This window comes from Dendrobates tinctorius, unplaced genomic scaffold, assembly GCF_039654945.1.
Source record: "Dendrobates tinctorius isolate UK_male_01 unplaced genomic scaffold, ASM3965494v1 ptg000046l, whole genome shotgun sequence".
In the NCBI taxonomy this organism is placed as follows: domain Eukaryota; kingdom Metazoa; phylum Chordata; class Amphibia; order Anura; family Dendrobatidae; genus Dendrobates; species Dendrobates tinctorius.
In genome coordinates, this window is record NW_027361714.1 from 16,055,991 (window position 1) to 16,075,059 (window position 19,069).

At 46.8% G+C, this 19,069-nt stretch overlaps 1 protein-coding gene across 3 annotated transcripts in view; it reads right to left on the reverse strand.

Moving 5' to 3' along the window:
• Positions 1–19,069, reverse strand: part of ARFGEF3 (ARFGEF family member 3) — a 157,074-nt gene that overhangs the window by 58,847 nt on the left and 79,158 nt on the right. For all 3 annotated transcript variants that reach the window (XM_073575732.1, XM_073575731.1, XM_073575730.1), the window contains one exon: positions 427–539. In XM_073575732.1, coding sequence (XP_073431833.1) covers positions 427–539 — 113 coding nt within the window. The remainder of the gene's footprint in view (positions 1–426; positions 540–19,069) is intronic.

A 19,069-nucleotide genomic window follows, 5' to 3' on the forward strand; every position in this document is an offset into this window, starting at 1 on the left:
TATTAATGTAAATCTTAAAACCCCATTAGTTCCAATTTGTAAAAAAATAAAGATGACATGTGGCAGGTCTTCTAATGTCTGTTTCAGTACATACTTATATGAAAAAAGATCCTGTATTATTGTTATTTTTTATGAGATATACAAGTCCTCTATTACTCCTCCTAGAAATATATGAAAGCAAATCTACAATAAAAATGTAGTAATAAATGCATCTGGCCACAAAGGTTTTCTTCAATGCATACAGGCAACAGAGACTGAAGTGGTTACAAAGATAGGTGGGGACCAGCTAAAATTTATTGATCAGCCATTATCATTATTTTTTCTATAATTTCCTAAGCATTAGTAACAAATAAAATCCTGAATTTTCGATGCTCAAAATAAACTTACAAATGAAAGTTTTTAGAAGTAACAAACATAAGTACTTACAGCTTTAACAGGTCCAGATGGGACTTCCTTTTTGATATGGATCGTTTCCTGGTTTCTTGTTCAGAAATACATGGCCCAGCAAGATCAAAAAGTCTTTGTGGACTGCTGAGAATCTAGGGAAAGAGATAAATTAACCGAGTATGAGTCATGTCTGGTAATAACTCCTGCCATCCAATGTCGTGTAACTCAGGAACAGAAAGAAAAGTTGTGCCTATGTGAAACTTTCCGTTGCTTCTATGCCCGAGTGCATCTCAACCCAAGGTCAACAATGTAACAGGAGAATGCCACGAACACATCTATTAGTTGAAAACGTTTAGCTTGTGCTCGGTATACTTTTAAAAAATATATGGCCAGAGACTGAGATAGGACATAGGGGTGTACACTCAAATCTAGGGCTCCATTCCAAATGGGCCCTTCCCAACAGGGCTCCCGGCTGCCCATCAGGTGCTGTGAAGCCCCAATGGAGATGATAGAGGGACCTCCTCATTAACCACTGGTCATTGTTCATAGCGGCATCCAAAAAGATAAACTGCTGCTTACAGCGCTAGCTCCAATTGCAGCAGTTGCCTGCAGGTATCAACGTGTTAGCATGCGCCAGACAACGTGTGAGCATGCGTCATACAAATCCTCCACACTTCTGCCATAAAACGTGAGAAGATGCAAAGCAGGGGTCGAGGCTGTTCATCCTCAGGCCCCCAAGCTCAGGCACTCCATAGCAGTGGTGTGGCCTGCCACCATTGGTTTTTAATTAGGACAATGCATAAAAACAACCTTAGGGTCCAACACTTCTACCATTTTTATATGACTGTGTATCCCTTTAAAAGATAAGACAGTCGATGCCTATATGACCTCAGAGTGTTGCTGCTGCAGAGAGAAATCACGTTTTGCAGATTAGCATACTACAGTCTGGAAGTGCATTGGGGGGAGATGATGCATCTCTACCTCTTCAACTTTTTGAAGTACCAAGCGCCACCCTCCATTGGTTGATTGACAGGTTGTTGGCAATGTATCAGAGCAACCAACCAGATGAGACTGGCTAGGCAGGGAATTCAATGTGAGGCAGAGAAGCTGGAAGTGCATCGCCATGCCCCAATGCACTGCAGTGCTCTAGGGTCACAAAAGGTAAACTGCCTAATTATATTGAGCCCATTAAAATATTAGCATTCATGGCTTTACAACCGCTTTGGGTAACCAATATAATATTTAGGGAAATGAGATCATGTGACTAGATGGAACATACAAGAATTAGATGCTGACTGATAACAGCAATATATAGGTGCAAATTCACACTACGGCCATTGCCACAACACCAGGATACATACAACGCACAGATTATTCATTGTATTTCTCTTACGTATCGGCTCACGTGACCGCTGGCATCAGCAGGAAGGCTCCGGCTGACACTGCTCGCTACTGAAGAGCAATGAATACTCACTCCGATGAACAGTCCCGGTGAGTATTCCAGCAGTGGTGCTCTGCTTGTGATCAGCACATGACGTCCCTTCCATGCACTGCTTACAAGCATTAAGCAGCTGCTGGCAACGGCGCAGGACGCTGCGAGGGAGCGGAGGAAAGTAAGTGAAATGGTTTGTTTTTTTAATCTTTTCTGGTGGTTTGTTTTTTTTAATCTTTTCTGATGGGACCATGTATACCAGGATGGGGGTGGGGCTAATCATACCAGGATAAGGATGGGACCATGTATAGCAGGACTGGGGTGGGGCCAATCATACCAGGATAGGGATGATGGGGCCATGCATACCAGGATAGGGATGAGGAGCCATGCATACCAGGATAGGGATGAGGAGCCATTCAGACAAAGATAAGGATGAGGAGACATGCAGACAAGGAAAGGGATGAGGGGGCCATGCATATCAGGATAGGGATGAGGAGGCCATGCATACCAGGATAGGGATGAGGGGTCATGCATACCAGAATAGGGATAAGGGGCCGTGTGTATAAGGATGGGGATTAGGGGACCATATTTACCAGGATAGAGGATATTAAGTACAGAATTGACCACATGTTTTTCTTCATTTTTTTTTCCTAATTTCCTTCTCTAAAACCTAGGAGCGTCTTATAGTCCGAAAAAGACGGTTTTCATTGATTTTATCCTAGATGTTATATACAGTTCCTTGCATATGGAGGTCATTTCCTTTTGGAAACAGTACTCCATGGACCTCAGTCACACGGCCATCGATTCTCTCATGTGACAGAATAGGGCGCATTACGCTAATGACACTCAGCTCAAACTCTGTCAAAGCTTGGTCCGAGTGTCACCTTAGTATGATCCGATTTTCTCGTTGACAGAATCACAGCACAGGTACGTAGGAGACTGAGAACTTAATTTCTCCATTGTCTCTGTGCGTGTAAATCGGACTGCACTCAAATGACACCCGAGTGCAGTCTGATGTTTCACACGCACCCATAGTCTTGTTTGAATAAGCATTATCCAGTCATCGGATGCACCTACAAGCATGCTGCGATTGTTTTCTCAGGCCAAATCGAAATAAGAAGAAAATAAATAATTGTAGACCTGCACTGCCCCATGGTATAACATTGGGCTGAGTGCTATTTGATAAAACATCACAGATCTGCACTGCCCCATAGTATAACATTGGGCCGACTGCTATCTGATAAACATCACAGATCTGCACTGCCCCATAGTATAACATTGGGCCGAGTGCTATCTGATAAAACATCACAGATCAGCACTGCCCCATAGTATAACATTGGGCTGAGTGCTATCTGATAAAACATCACAGATCTGCACTGCCCCATAGTATAACATTGGGCCGAGTGCTGTCTGATAAAACATCACAGATCTGCACTGCCCCATAGTATAACATTAGGCCGAGTGCTATCTGATAAAACATCACAGATCTGCACTGCCCCATAGTATAACATTGGGCCGAGTGCTATCTGATAAAACATCACAGATCAGCACTGCCCCATAGTATAACATTGGGCTGAGTGCCATCTGATAAAACATCACAGATCAGCACTGCCCCATAGTATAACATTGGGCTGAGTGCCATCTGATAAAACATCACAGATCTGCACTGCCCCATAGTATAACATTGGGCTGAGTGCCACCTGATAAAACATCACAGATCTGCACTGCCCCATAGTATAACATTGGGCTGAGTGCTATCTGATAAAACATCACAGATCAGCACTGCCCCATAGTATAACATTGGGCTGAGTGCCATGTGATAAAACATCACAGATCTGCACTGCCCCATAGTATAACACTGGGCTGAGTGCTATATGATAAAACATCACAGATCTGCACTGCCCCATAGTATAACATTGGGCTGAGTGCCACCTGATAAAACATCACAGATCTGCACTGCCCCATAGTATAACATTGGGCTGAGTGCCATCTGATAAAACATCACAGATCTGCACTGCCCCATAGTATAACATTGGGCTGAGTGCCATCTGATAAAACATCACAGATCTGCACTGCCCCATAGTATAACATTGGGCTGAGTGCCACCTGATAAAACATCACAGATCTGCACTGCCCCATAGTATAACATTGGGCTGAGTGCCATCTGATAAAACATCACAGATCAGCACTGCCCCATAGTATAACATTGGGCTGAGTGCCATGTGATAAAACATCACAGATCTGCACTGCCCCATAGTATAACATTGGGCTGAGTGCTATATGATAAAACATCACAGATCTGCACTGCCCCATAGTATAACATTGGGCTGAGTGCCACCTGATAAAACATCACAGATCTGCACTGCCCCATAGTATAACATTGGGCTGAGTGCCATCTGATAAAACATCACAGATCTGCACTGCCCCATAGTATAACATTGGGCTGAGTGCCATCTGATAAAACATCACAGATCTGCACTGCCCCATAGTATAACATTGGGCTGAGTGCCATCTGATAAATCATCACAGATCTGCACTGCCCCATAGTATAACATTGGGCTGAGTGCCATCTGATAAAACATCACAGATCTGCACTGCCCCATAGTATAACATTGGGCTGAGTGCTATCTGATAAAACATCACAGATCTGCACAGCCCCATAGTATAACATTGGGCTGAGTGCTATATGATAAAACATCACAGATCTGCACTGCCCCATAGTATAACATTGGGCTGAGTGCCACCTGATAAATATCACAGATCTGCACTGCTCCATAGTATAACATTGGGCTGAGTGCCACCTGATAAAACATCACAGATCTGCACTGCCCCATAGTCTTACATTGGGCTGAGTGCCATCCCATTATCACTTCAGGATGAAACAATTTACTAATGCGTACAGTATGTCAATAGGAAATGTCCCTAATAATATCGGCCATTTAGTGAACAATCCTTTATATAAACAATAGATGGTTTAATCAGCTTTAAGAACTGAAACAGTTGTGTAATTACAAATTCTCAAATTTAAAGACCCCTATACACATTACCAATGTTGACTAAACTCACCATTATCGTCAGAATAGGCCAACAGTCTAATGTGTATGGAGGCCTCCTGTCTCTTCCCCGACAGATTATGTTGGGGAAGGGAAGGACCTGGCAAGTTGAATTTCCAATGGTTGATCCTTTGGTTCTCCATAAAATGATCTTCAACCGGAGGTGCATGGCAGCAGCTATTTCATAGAGAACAAAGGATCGCTTTGCCAAGATGCATGTATAGATGAGTCGGGAGAGGTACAGTAGATATCCATTGTATATACGGGCATAATCTTGAGTACTTTTTATTCTTTATTCACAATAAAGCTAGAGTTTATGCAATGAATAAAGTCTTATGACCCTCATACACATTACACTAATGTTTAAGGAACCCACCAGTATCGGCAGGCACGGATGTTAAGCTCCCATCACACTCAGCGACACTACAGCAATCCTGACAACGATACGACCTGGTAGGGATCATTGCTGCGTCGCTACGTGGTCGCTGGTGAGATGCCAAACAGTCAGATCTTCCCAACGACGCAGCAACGATACGGCGACCCGTAGCAACCTTTGGAACGATGTCGGCGGTCGTTAGGACCCTGTCACATAGCAGCTACTCTGACGATTCAGGCCTCAAATTAACGCAAATCCACACCTAGGTGTCCCGCTTCGGAGTCGCTAACGAGGTCATTGGTAAGGTGTCAAACATACCGATGCATGCTACCCAGCGGGACCTCAACGATCAAAAAATGTCCAGCTCATTCCGATACGACCAGCGATCTCACAGCAGGGGCCTGGTCGCTGCTACCTGTCAAACGTAGCGAGATCGCTGCTGAGGTCGCTGTTGCGTCACAAATAGTGTTGAGCATTCCGATACCGCAAATATCGGGTATCAGCCGATATTCGCGGTATCGGAATTCCGATACTGAGTTCCGATACTTTTTGCATATCGAATACCGGAATCGGAAGTTCCCATACTGCTATGAGCCAGTTTGATTTGATTCAGCCAATGACAATCCTCAGAAGTGTGAGCACATCCTTTTAGGCATGTAGGCATGTTAACTAATGGCATGGCTGTGATTGGCTGCTGAAATGATGTCATGATGCAGTATAAAAGCCGCCGCCATTTCGGGTTCACTCTGCTGTGAATTCAGTTAGGGACAGGCTGCTGTTCAAGACTCTGAGGGACAGTTAGAGATAGCGATTTTCCAAATAATATTGTGCTTTACCCAGGCTACATTATCAATCAGTGTAGCTTTCTTTTGCCTTGCAGCGCTGTTCAAAGCTGTCTGCAAGGTCTGTGTGAGAGCAGCTCACGCTGTGTAGTGTGTCCTGCAGCCACGTCTGGTTGTAGGCCGCTCAGCGTGCGTCACTGCCTCACACATATTTTTCTTTTATTGCTGCTCATTTTTCATTAATTCTCCTATTAGTGTGCATCCATCCGTATCCATATACATTGGTTGCAAACACTATAGGAGTAGACAGCGGAGCCTTACTGCAGCCTTTCAGTGCTAGTGCCCAGTTATCTGCACTGTTCACGGCTGAGAGGTCTCTGTGTGTGAGTGCAGCTCACGCTGTAGTGTGTCCTGCAGCCACGTCTGGTTGTAGGCCGCTCAGCGTGCGTCACTGCCTCATACATGTTTTTCTTTTATTGCAGCTCATTTTTCATTAATTCTCCTATTAGTGTGCATCCATCCGTATCCATATACATTGGTTGGTTGCAAACACTATATAGGAGTAGATAGAGGAGCTTTTTTTCTGGCTTGTGCCCTGTAGCTGCAGCCAGATTAGTATTACCCTATTTTTTGGAGCCTCATCTATTGAATTGAAGGTTACCTTCCTGCATTGTAATCAGGGCTGTGGAGTCGGAGTCGTGGAGTCGGAGTTAGTTTTGGTTGGAGTCGGAGTCGGTAGAAATGTACCGACTCCAGCTTTAAAAAAAATGTATTAATATTTCATAATTGAACTTTCGTATGAATTTTATAAATGTTACTCAAATATATATGTTCTATCAAACTATGAACAACAGTGATAAGCAGTTCTGCTGGAGATAGAGACATTTCTTACTTCTTGTGTGTCACTGTTCTCCACTGCCCTTATCTAATCTTATACTTGGTTAACCTCATGCTGCCCCAACCCCCCTACTTACAATGTATGAAACTGAAAGTGAAAATATGTTGCAAATTCTTAGTAGTAAAGCTCCTCCTCTAGACTAGATCATACTAGGTGTGCGTCTTCCAAGCATCTCACAGCTGCCTGCTACTCAGAAGAGGAAGACTGTAAGAAGTATTATCCTTTCAACAAACTTTGCATCAGTTAACTGTGAGTACATGAGGAATAATAACAGTATTACTGACCACTATATCAGTTGTACGACCTGGCAATAATTTTGTACAATTGTTTTTAGGAAAAACAACTGTCATTTGGATTGTGAATGCAGAATTAAAAACCTGAGAATGTCAAAGAAGCATCACATTAAATCAGCTGTATTTGAACATTTCACCATCACTCAAGATAGAAAACATTATGTCTGTCAGTGTATGACAAATCATCCAGACGAAAACAAATGCTGTGAAGCCAAGATGAGTGCATATTCAGGCAAAGATAAAAATGCTCCTACCAGAGCTTCTAATCTAAAGAGACATTTACAGCGCTTTCATCCAGAAGTACTGAAAGCAGTGGATGAGAAAGACTGCATCCAAACCAATGAACCAGTGCCCAGCTCTTCCAGCCAAACAAAGGAGCAGAGAACTTTGCAGCCATCAGTTGCAAGATATTTTGTCAGTGACAAAGTTAGTGTGACAATGACAGTAGATACATTTAAAAAACAGATCATAGAGCTTGTTGTAAAGGATAGTGTGCCTATTTCATTATTTTCACGACCAGCTTTTATGTGTCTGAATGGGGAAATGGCCCGCAAGCTTGGTGTTTCTCTGGAGAGAGAGAGTATTAGAAAATTAGTAATTGAAGAAGCTTTTAAACAAAAGGAAGAACTTAAAAAAACTCTCAAGGGACACTTTCTGTTTCTTAAAATGGATGCCTCCACACGTCACAGAGTGAACTATTTTGCCATCAATGTCCGATTTGTTTGTGACAAAAATGAAATAGTTACCAAGACATTGGCAGTAAAAGACACCAAAGCTCATCACACCAGTGAGTTTCTCCAGGTCTTGGTGGAAAAGGTTCCGCAAGACTATGAACTTAAAAAAGAGCAAGTTCTTTCTGTCGTAACTGACAATGCTTCAAATATGATAAGTATTATTAAGCTAATGAATGAGAGTAATGATGGTGACCAGCAGCTAGACGAACATTCTGGGTCCACAGACACAGAAATGTTTGAAATAGAGGAACACAGTATTGTAACTGAGGAGCAAACTGAAGTTGCTTCAGATGAACAGCAACATGATAGTTTAGAAGATCTTGTTGAAACTGTGTCAATATGTTCTTTCATTCATCACATGCGCTGTGTTGTGCATACGCTACAGCTGGCTATAAGAGACATTCTGCAAGAAGGACATGCTGCTGCACTGATTGGCAAGGTGAGAAAATTGGCTACTGTTGCCAGAACCCCTAAAGTTGACTCAATTTTGAAGAGACGTGCTGGAAAAGGGGCAGTTATTGATCAAGTCACACGATGGGGCAGTACTTACTTAATGATTCAGCGCTTGGTTGAACTGAAAACCTTTCTTGTAGACATGGCTAACCCTCAACTGACGCTAAATGAAAGTCAGTGGAATCAGGTGACTGAGCTGGAAAAATTGCTAGAGCACCCATTTACAGTGACTAAAAAATTACAAGCAGAAGACTTAACTCCAGGTATTTTCTTAAAGGAGTGGAAGAACCTGATGTTTCGCCTGTCCCAAAGAGGAGGGTTAATTGCAAGTGGCATTGCTACATCAATGAAACGGAGAGAGGGGCTACTATTACAAAATAACATTCTTTTGGCAGCTGTTTATGTAGACCCAATGCATCGGATTCTTCTAGATGATCAACAGCTAAGTAAAGGAAAAGAAGCTCTGTTTGAAATAGCAGTAAGGATGAAAGGGTTGCATAACAGTCAGGAGGAACAAGAAGAATTTGGTCATCCTGCCACATCTTCACCCTCATCATCAACTGATGAAAAATTTAATTTAGAAAAATATTTGGATCACAAGGACCGTGCAAAGCGTTCCCGCATAGAAGAAGAGTCATCCCCATCAAGGAACACAGCCAGTACATTTCAGCAGAATTTTTCATGTGCACTAAAAGAAATTGAGAAATTTGACCGTTCATCAAAAATAACAGGGCAACAAGCGATTCCTCTGTATCCTGACATTGTCAGAGATGTTGCCCGAGTGGTTACTGCTTTGCCACCAACACAAGTTAGTGTAGAGAGGTTGTTCTCTGCTCTTAAAATAATTAGATCAGATTTGAGGGCATCGATGAAGGAGGATCTGACAGAGGCAATACTTTTTCTGAGGACAAATTTATAGATTTCTTCTTATTAACTGCATAAAAGTGTTTATTGCATATTTACTTACAGTTTAGAAAAGTTTATAAAAGTTATTTGCTATATTCTAATTGTATTTTAATAAATGTAGTTTTTGCTCTAAGTGGTCTGATTACTTATATGATGGTGAGAAACTGAATAAGCATGATGTTTAATATTTTACAACAGTAAATTTGTTGTTATGAATTGGCCATTTATGAAGGAGTCGGAGCCGGAGTCGGAGCCTGATAAAATCCAGGAGTCGGAGTCGCAACTGTGGCTTACCGACTCCACAGCCCTGATTGTAATAGCTCCAAAAAGTTTGTGATACTATCGCTTTCACATATTTGGTCACATCCTTTTTGTTTTTTTGAAAAACCAAAAAAAATAAAGTTCACCAAACACTCCACTTGACAGATGTGTAGGCCACATTAGCTCATATTAAAGTGTAGTCCACACACTTTATAAAATTAGTGTTTCTTATACCTGTTAGTAGCTGTTCAGGAATAAGCACACTAAGCCCCCCCTTTGTACTTTTCTGCCTATCTTTATCAGTCTACCAAGATGAAGAAGGCAGGGAGTAAGGCACGTGGTCGTGGAGTTGCAGCAGGGAGAGGACGTGGAGATTCAGCAGGGAGAGAACGTGGGGATTCTGTGCCTGCTGCGGGCACCAGTGAGTCAGCATCCCCCAGTTTTACCAGGCAACAGTCCTTTATGCGCAGCTTTGTAGGACCTCACCGTACCCCACTGCTGTGGGAGGAACAAATTGAAGCCGTTGTCGGATGGATGGCAGCTAATGCATCGACTTCAATGACTTCCACATCCTCTCAGGGCCAGAGCACTGAATAGCAACCATCTGTCTCTTCACCACCTGCCAAATTGCCCAGGCAGTCAGTGAGCCCTGTACAGGAGCCATCTCAGTCTCTACTTCTGTTCTCTGAATCTGTTGGCTTGGAAAGAGGGGGCCAGCCAAGCAGCATTCAAGAATGTGAAGAAGAGGGAGTATGCAGTGATGCGCAACTGCTTTGTCCCTCTGAATCTGAAGAGGGCGTGCAGATGAGGAGGTCCTTGACCCATCATGGCGTGAGGAACAGGAAGGTGGTGGGAGCAGCTCTGAGGAAGAGATTCCCCGAATGGCAAAAACAGGAGTCCAGTTCCTCAGAATCAGCGCTGCAGGAGCCTGTTATGACCGATATGAGCACAGCCGTGGCCAAACGTCAACAGGCCGTACTGAAATTAATTTCTTTGGAGAATCGAAGCCACACAGCGCAGGAGCTCTGGAATGCCATCGAGCAGGAGAGCGACGTGTGGTTTGTGCCAGCGAATCTCCAGCCAGGCTTGGTAGTGTGTGACAATGGCCGAAATCTGGTGGCAGCACTGGGCCTAGGCAACCTCACTCACATCCCATGTCTGGCACATGTGCTCAACTTGGTCGTGCAGAGCTGCAGAGCTTTCTGAGGGACTATCCAGATCTTGATGCACTGCTGCACAAGGTCCGCATAGAGTGCGCTCACTTGCGGCGTTCCAGCATGGCAAGATCGCGCATTGCAGCTCTGCAGCGCCGATTACGCCTTCTGGAACACCGCATCATATGTGACCTACCCACCAGGTGGAATTCAACGTTACATATGTTGGAGCGGTTGTGTGAGCAGCAGGCAGCAGTAATGGAGTACCAGCAACATCAGGCGCAAACAAGTCGCACTGTGCGCCGGTCACACTTCAGCACCACTGAGTGGGCCTCTATGAAGGACATCTGCCACACTTTTGCGTGCCTTGGATGATTCCACACGGATGGCGAGTGCAGATGATGCACTAGTCAGCATGACTGTCCCCCTTATCTGTCCGCTTAAAAAATAATGCAAGCACTAAGGGAGGAGGTTTTGGAAGAGGTGGAGGATGAGGAGTCACAAATGCCATCTGCTTCTGGACAGTCTGCGCTACGTGGTTCCTCAAAAAGGCCTAGGCATGGGACATTTTGCGAGGAGGATGAGGAGGAGTCAGTGGAGGAAGACACCTCTCCAGAGGGAGGTACACAATGCTCTAGTCAGTATGTACAGCGAGGGTGGGGTGATGCAGAGCAGGCAGAGATGACGCGTCAAGCAGGGGACAGCGTTTCTTGGGCAGTTGGGAGTCTGCAGCACATGGTTGATTTCATGCTGCAGTGCCTGAGAAACGACTGCCGCATCGCCCACATTCTCAACACGGCTGATTATTGGGTGTAGACCCCCCTAGATCCTCGCTACCGGAACAACTTACAAAGCCTCATAACACCGTTGAACCGGGAGCGTAAAATGCGGGAGTACCAAGAGACACTGGTGCATTCCATCATGTTCTCCATTCCACCCGAGAGCAGTGCTGCTAGTGCTTTAAAAAGCAGCTCTGTGCGTTGAGGCAGTGGAGGAAGCTCTGCCCAAAGAGGGAGCAGAGGCAGCGCCTCAGCACAAGGCAAGACCAGTATGGCCCAAATGTGGCAAAGTTTTGTGTGCCCGCCACAAATGTCTACACCATCACAGATGGCTCCAGTCAGCAGGAGGCGTTTCCGTCAGATGGTGACAGACTACATGTCTTGCCCTGTCAGTGTACTCCCAGACGGCTTTTCCCCCTTCAAGTTTTGGGTCTCTAAGCTGGATACATGGCCAGAGCTTAGCCAGTATGCATTGGAGGTGCTGGCTTGCCCTGCTGCTAGTGTATTATCGGAACGCGTCTTTAGTGCCGCAGGTGGTGTACTAACAGACCGTCGCACGCGACTATCCTCCGATAACGTTGACCGGCTTACTTTTCTGAAAATGAACAAGGCCTGGATCTTGCCAGAATTTGCCAGTCCTCTTCCAGAATAGATAATTGGTTGGCAACAGTATCCAGATCTCCTGTTGTGTTCATGTTTCTACCACCTGAACTGTAATCCCTGGGCTCCAACACCGCCAGTTGTTGCTCAGAAGTGCCATCTGCACAGAGAAACACACATGCTAAAGTGTTAGTGGGGTTCAGTAACGCCAGCTGCTCCCCTGCTGCATGTCCGGCAATGTCTACTGCTGCCTCCACATTCACACTACTACTGATTTCAAACTTAATCCAATTAGGCCTCTGGCTCCACTCTGTCTCTAGTATTTCCCCTGGCCTCCAACACCGCCAGTTGCTGCTCAGAAGTGGCATCTGCACAATCAACACTTGTTCCTGTGTTACTGGGGTTCAGTAACTCCAGTAATGTCTCCTGCTCTGTCCACATTCCCACTACAAGTAGTGGGAATGTGGACAGAGCAGGAGATATTGCCGGTCACACATCAGGGGATCAGCTGACGTTACTGAACCCCAGTAACACAGGAACAAGTGTTGATTGTGCAGACGCCACTTCTGAGCAGCAACTGGCGGTGTTGGAGGCCAGGGGAAATACTAGAGACAAAGTGGAGCCAGAGGCCTAATTGGAGCAAGTTTGAAATCAGTAGTAGTCTACAACAGACTATTAAACTAGATGAAATTAGGCCTCAGCCTACACCCTGATTGACCCTGGGCTCCAACATCGCCAGTTGTTGCTCGGAAGTGCCGTCCGCACAGAAAAAAACACTAGCTCCTGTGTTAGTGGGGTTCAGTAACGCCTGCTGCTCCCCTGCTGTGTGGACGGCAATATCTCCTGCTGCCTCCACATTCAAACTACATCGCATATAAAACTTGCTGCAATTAGGCCTCAGCCTACTCCATGATTGACCCTGGGCTCCAACACAGCCAGTTGTTGCTCAGAAGTGCCATCTGCACAGAAAAAAACACTAGCTCCTGTGTTAGTGGGGTTCAGTAATGTCAGCTGCTCCCCTGCTGTGTGTACGGCAATATCTCCTGCTGCCTCCACATTCAAACTACATTCGATTTTCAACTTGATCCAAGTAGGCCTCATTCTACACCATGATTGATCCTGGGCTTCAACACAGTCAGTTGTTGCTCAGAAGTGCCGTCTGCACAGAAAAAAAGCACTAGCTCCTGTGTTAGTGGGGTTCAGTAACGTCAGCTGCTCCCCTGCTGTGTGTACGGCAATATCTCCTGCTGGCTCCACATTCAAACTACATCCGAATTTCAACTTGATCCAAGTAGGCCTCAGCCTACACCATGATTGATCCTGGGCTTCAACACAGCCAGTTGTTGCTCAGAAGTGCCGTCTGCACAGAAAAAAACACTAGCTCCTGTGTTAGTGGGGTTCAGTAACGTCAACTGCTCCCCTGCTGTGTGGACGGCAATGTCTACTGCTGCCTCCACATTCAGACTACAGCTGATTTTTAACCATGCTCCAATTAGGCCTCTGGCTCCACTGTTTCTAGTATTTCCCCTGGCCTCCAACACCGCCAGTTGCTGCTCAGAAGTGCGGTCTGCACAATCAACACTTGTTCCTGTGTTACTGGGGCTCAGTAACATCAGTTGATCCCCTGATGTGTGTCCGGCAATGTCTCCTGCTCTCTCCACATTCCACAGGGAATGTGGAGAGAGCAGGAGACATTGCCAGACACACATCAGGGGATCAACTGACGTGACTGAACAGGAACAAGTGTTGATTGTGCAGACCACACTTCTGAGCAGCAACTGGCGGTGTTGGAGGCCAGGGGAAATACTAGAGACACTGGAGCCAGAGGCCTAATTGGAGCACGGTTAAAATCAGTAGTAGTCTACAACCAATATTAAACTTGATGAAATTAGGCCTCAGCCTACACCCTGATTGACCCTGGGCTCCATCATCGCCAGTTGCTGCTCAGAAGTGTCTTTGGCACGGGTACTCCTGTTACAGAACCACTCAGCACCCAGAATATGTTGTGCAGTTATATGTATGTATAATAGGTTCCATGTGAGATGCATGTCCCTAATGTATCAGCAGTGTCCGCCCTCCCCCCACCTTTGTAATTCCCACAGTAAACATCCGCAGGCTCCAGCCACCTGCGGCTTTTGTAATGCATGTCTGGCCTGACGATTGTCTATTGGCCGGCCCTCTGTATCTGTGTGATATATTCTGTGTCCTGTGAGTAAAGTGTTGTCAGACTGGAAATACATGGAGAAGCAGTGATCTTTTATATGCGCCCATGCACTCAGAGGAATTCCAGCCAGCGTCATTCATTCAGACTCCAGCCAACGCAGAGCGGACCTCCGAAAACACTGGGTGGTACTGAAAGAGGTACCCCAGCTTGGAAGACCCCGTTACAACTCCCTCCTGCCCAGCCTGGTTCTAGCACACCTGCTGTTTCCGGGTAGTGTCAACTTCACTTTGCCACCAAAACGTTGTCCTGTCGTGTTGCGGTCGGGTTAGCCGAGTCTATGGTGCCTGCAGTTTAGGTGCTTCCTATATGGGCTGCGGGTTCTGGTAATAAGGGCTGGTTCAGTAGTGCCAATAGGACAAGCACCCCCTGTAAGGACTGTGGGTTTCGGTAACAGCGGCCGGCTCGCGGCCTTGCAACTTTGTTTTTCATGGGTACCTTCTGCTACCCCTCCGGGTTCCAGCACCGTCAGCTGGTTCCAGGCAGAGCCTTTGGCCTAGGTGCCTCCTTCTCGGTATCCGAGTTCCAGCAATGTCTGCTGGTCCTTGGTAGTGCTTTCTAGCACAGGTATCTCCTGCTTAGTAACCGTGTTCCAGCACCGTCAGCTGGTCCTCGGTAGTGCCATTGGCTCTTGTTCCTTCTGCTGCCCTTCCGGGTTCCAGCACCGTCAGCTGGTCCTTGCTAGTTCCATTGGCTCTTGCAGCTTCGGCTACCCATCCGGGTTCCAGCACCATCAGCTGGTTCCCGGCAGTTCCTCAGCCTTCTTGTACCTTCTGCTACATTTCCAAGTTCAAGCTTTTGGAAATGGTTTTTGTTTATTATCACTCTGGATCTCCCTGACGACAACCCTGAAGACGACAACCCTGAAGACCACTCCGAAGAAGACGACGCCCACCAAAACGATGACTGTCATGCCCTCAGCCGCAGGCACGGTCTCTGCTGCGCAGGGAGACCGGCGCCTATCTCGCAGCTCCACTGCTACTACTCACCCTGTCCGTGGCTCCAGACAATCAGCGGCTCCTTTCTCTGTTAAGAACTTGCATCCTCTTGGCAGGTCTCCTGGTTATGCTCTTAGGAGGCGTGCCCCGTTTCCTGCACATACTTAAAACAGCAGGGCACCTGTTGTCTATTAGGGCTGTCTGTGCTGTGATGCTCTGTGCATAAAAGGCATCCTCCCTCAAGAGGGAGTTGCCTGAACAATGTGTTCATTCTGTGGGATCGCTGCCTCTCACTCAGGCCACACTCTGCTTTGCTCAGCGTTCTGAATGCCATTGCAATATTCTAATATCTCTGTCTCCTCAGAATCCTCTGCTGGCAGTTCCCGCTCCTGGACACTCCGGTTCCTACCCCAGACTGACCAAGGCTTTCCTCTTGGAATCATCCAGTGACCATCGCAGGCTAGATCAGCGTTTCTGTGATTACTCAGACCTTCCAGGTCTCTCACCACCTCCTCTATACAGTCTGTATGGGTCGTCCCTCTGGTCCGGGCATCGCGGCATTAAGGTCATCTGGTGTTGCGACGGGGGAGCCCCTGTATAGGGGTAGACCTTGCCCGGTGCTCCACTACGTGGTTCTGTGTCGTGGTCCAGAGGGTTCTTCCCTCAGGCACCTTGTCCATTTGTTTGCTTTATTTAATAAACATCTTTAGTTTATTTGATGCTCTTCTCCTGTCTCTTGTGTATCGGGTATACAGCTACCACTGCACCATCAGTGGTCTAGTGGGTCCACTATACATCTTCACGCCCTGTGGGTGTAACAGTTTGTTCAGGCCATGGACTCCGCTGATACCCGATACTCAGCCCAGGGTGAGATGGCTGTGCTTCGACAGAGTCAGGATCAGCTAGTGGCCTTTATGCAAACTTTGGATACCCATCTGTCTACTCTACAGGCTGCCGAGCCCACCAACGCCACCCAGCTAGCAGAGCTCCATCTGGAACTCACTCACCAACTAGAGATGCAGACCCGCTTGTTGGACTACATGACCTCCGTGGAGGACCAGTTAACTAAAGTACTGCCGGTTGCTGCATCCCCAGTCCTTCAGCCCCCAATGCTGCATCCTATGGTTGTGACCTCTACAGGACCCAGTCCTCGTCTCTGCAAACCTCCTCGTTACAATGGTGACCCCAAGTTGCGCAGAGGATTTCTCAACCAATGCTTGTTGCATTTTTTTTTTTGCCTCAGCATTATCCGACTGACATGGTCAAGGTGGCTTTCCTTGCCTCACACCTAGAGGGAGAGGCTTTAGCCTGGTTCAACCCCCTAATGGAGCGGAATGATCCCATCGTGTCTGATCTGCAGGTATTCCTGGACACCTTCCGCAAGATATTCGATGAGCCTGGTCGTGCCACATCTGCTATGGAGTCTCTCTTCAATTTGCAACAGGGCTCTCTCTCTGTCGGTCAGTATGCCATCCGTTTCCGTACCCTGGCTTCGGAGCTCCAGTGGACCAATGAGCCTTTGGTCGGAGCCTTTCGGCGAGGATTATCCGGAAGAATCAAGGATGAATTGGCGGTCAGGGACCTACCTGAGACCCTGGATGATCTCATATCCCTCGCCATTCGAATTGACCTGCGTCTCCAGGAGCGCTCCAGGGAGAGGATTCTCGAGAAGCGATTTCATCGTCCTGCATCTTCTTCACCGAAACCTCGGTTTCCGCCTTGTCCTGCTCCGGTTTCTAAGAATGAACTCATGGAGCTTAATCACGTTAAGGTGAAGAGGAATAGGCAGGAGAAAATGTCCGCTAGGAATCCGCATCGTTATGGTGGATGCCCTGCTCCCAGTCCATGCAGTGGAATGGAGAGGCCAGAGAAACTCTTCCGCCTGGGACAGGTAAGAGAGGCCTCCCTAGGTGAGAATGATTCCTCACCTCCACTAAGTATATCCATACAGGTGATCTTTGGAGAGGTGCGGTTCTCCGAGATGGCCTATCTGGACTCTGGATCGGGTGGAAACTTCATCCAGCAAGCAGTGGCCATGCAGTTCGGGATCCCTATCACTCCTTTGCAGCCGTCCCAGCACATCATCTCCGTAGATGGAAGACCCCTGAAAGATCCCATTCTTGGTATCACCGAAGAGGTGGAGCTTCAAATCGGAGCACTCCACAAGGAGAGAATTGCCTTGTGTTACCGAATCTTTCTCCACCGTTTCTACTAGGTCTTCCGTGGCTGCGCCATCATGAACCTGTCCTGGATTGGCAGTCAGGAGATGTCCTTCGATGGGGTCAGTCTTGTCACAATCACTGCCTCGTACCCATACGGCCTGGTTCAAGCCCGCGTCCTCCTGCAGCCTTACCCGGGTTACCCGCTGCCTACTGGTCCTTCGCAGATGTATTTGACAAGAAGGAGGCCGAAACTCTTCCCCCACACAGGCCTTATGATTGTCCCATCGACCTAATCCCCGGATCCACTCCGCCTCGAGGTGGGATCTACCCTCTTTCTCCCACTGAGACTCAAGCCATGTCTGATTACATCAAGGAGAATTTGGCTCAAGGGTTTATCCAGAAGTCCTCTTCTCCGGCTGGAGCTGGATTCTTCTTCGTCAAGAAGAAAGATGGATCTCTTCGTCCATGTATAGACTACCGTGGTCTCAATTTAATAACGGTAAAGAACAGATACCCTCTTCCCTTAATTCCAGAGCTCTTTGATCGTCTTCGAGGTTCCAGGATTTTTACCAAGTTGGATCTCCGTGGGGCTTACAACCTCATCAGGATACGATCTGGGGATGAGTGGAAAACCGCCATCAACACGCGAAACGGTCACTACGAATATCTGGTGATGCCCTTCGGACTAAGCAATGCGCCCGCCGTCTTCCAGGAGTTTGTCAATTACATATTCCGTGACCTGCTCTATGTTTGTGTGGTGGTCTATCTGGACGACATCCTGGTATTTTCTCCCGACTTATCATCTCACAGGAGGAATGTTCGTCTCGTTCTTCAACGTTTGAGAGAGAATCGCCTCTACGCGAAGTTTGAAAAATGTCTGTTTGAACAGAGATCTTTACCCTTTCTTGGCTTTATCATTTCTGATACAGGTCTCAAGATGGATCCAGAGAAGGTCTCCGCCGTGCTTAAGTGGCCCCGACCTGATGGAATCAAGGCCATACAGCGGTTCTGGGATTCGCCAATTACTATCGGCAATTTATCCCTCACTTCTCCTCCCTGGTAAGACCACTCACCGCTTTGACTTGTAAAGGTGCCAAACCAAGGGATTGGACTCCTGAGGCCGAGTCGGCTTTCACTTCCCTTAAACTAGCCTTCTCTACTGCCCCGGCTCTTCACAGACCAATGATCAACAAGCAGTTTTTCATGGAGGTGGACGCCTCGTCATCTGGAGCCGGAGCGGTCCTCACGCAGAAATTGTCTACCGGTAAGATGGTGACCTGTGGATTCTTTTCCAAGGCATTCTCGCCCTGCGAACGTAACTACTCAATTGGGGATAGAGAGTTACTGGCAATTAAGTTAGCCTTAGAAGAGTGGCGATATCTGCTTGAAGGTGCAGTTCATCCAGTCATCATTTACACAGATCATAAAAACCTGTCCTACCTCCAGTCAGCTCAAAGACTCAACCCTCGCCAGGTTCGTTGGTCTTTATTTTTTGCTCGTTTCAATTTCTCTCTCCATTTCCGCCCTGCAGAGAAGAATATCAAAGCCGATGCGCTTTCCAGGTCATTCCTGTCAGACGACCTTGAAGAGAAGCCTCAGCATATCATTGAACCATCCAAGATGATCACGGTGGCTCCAGT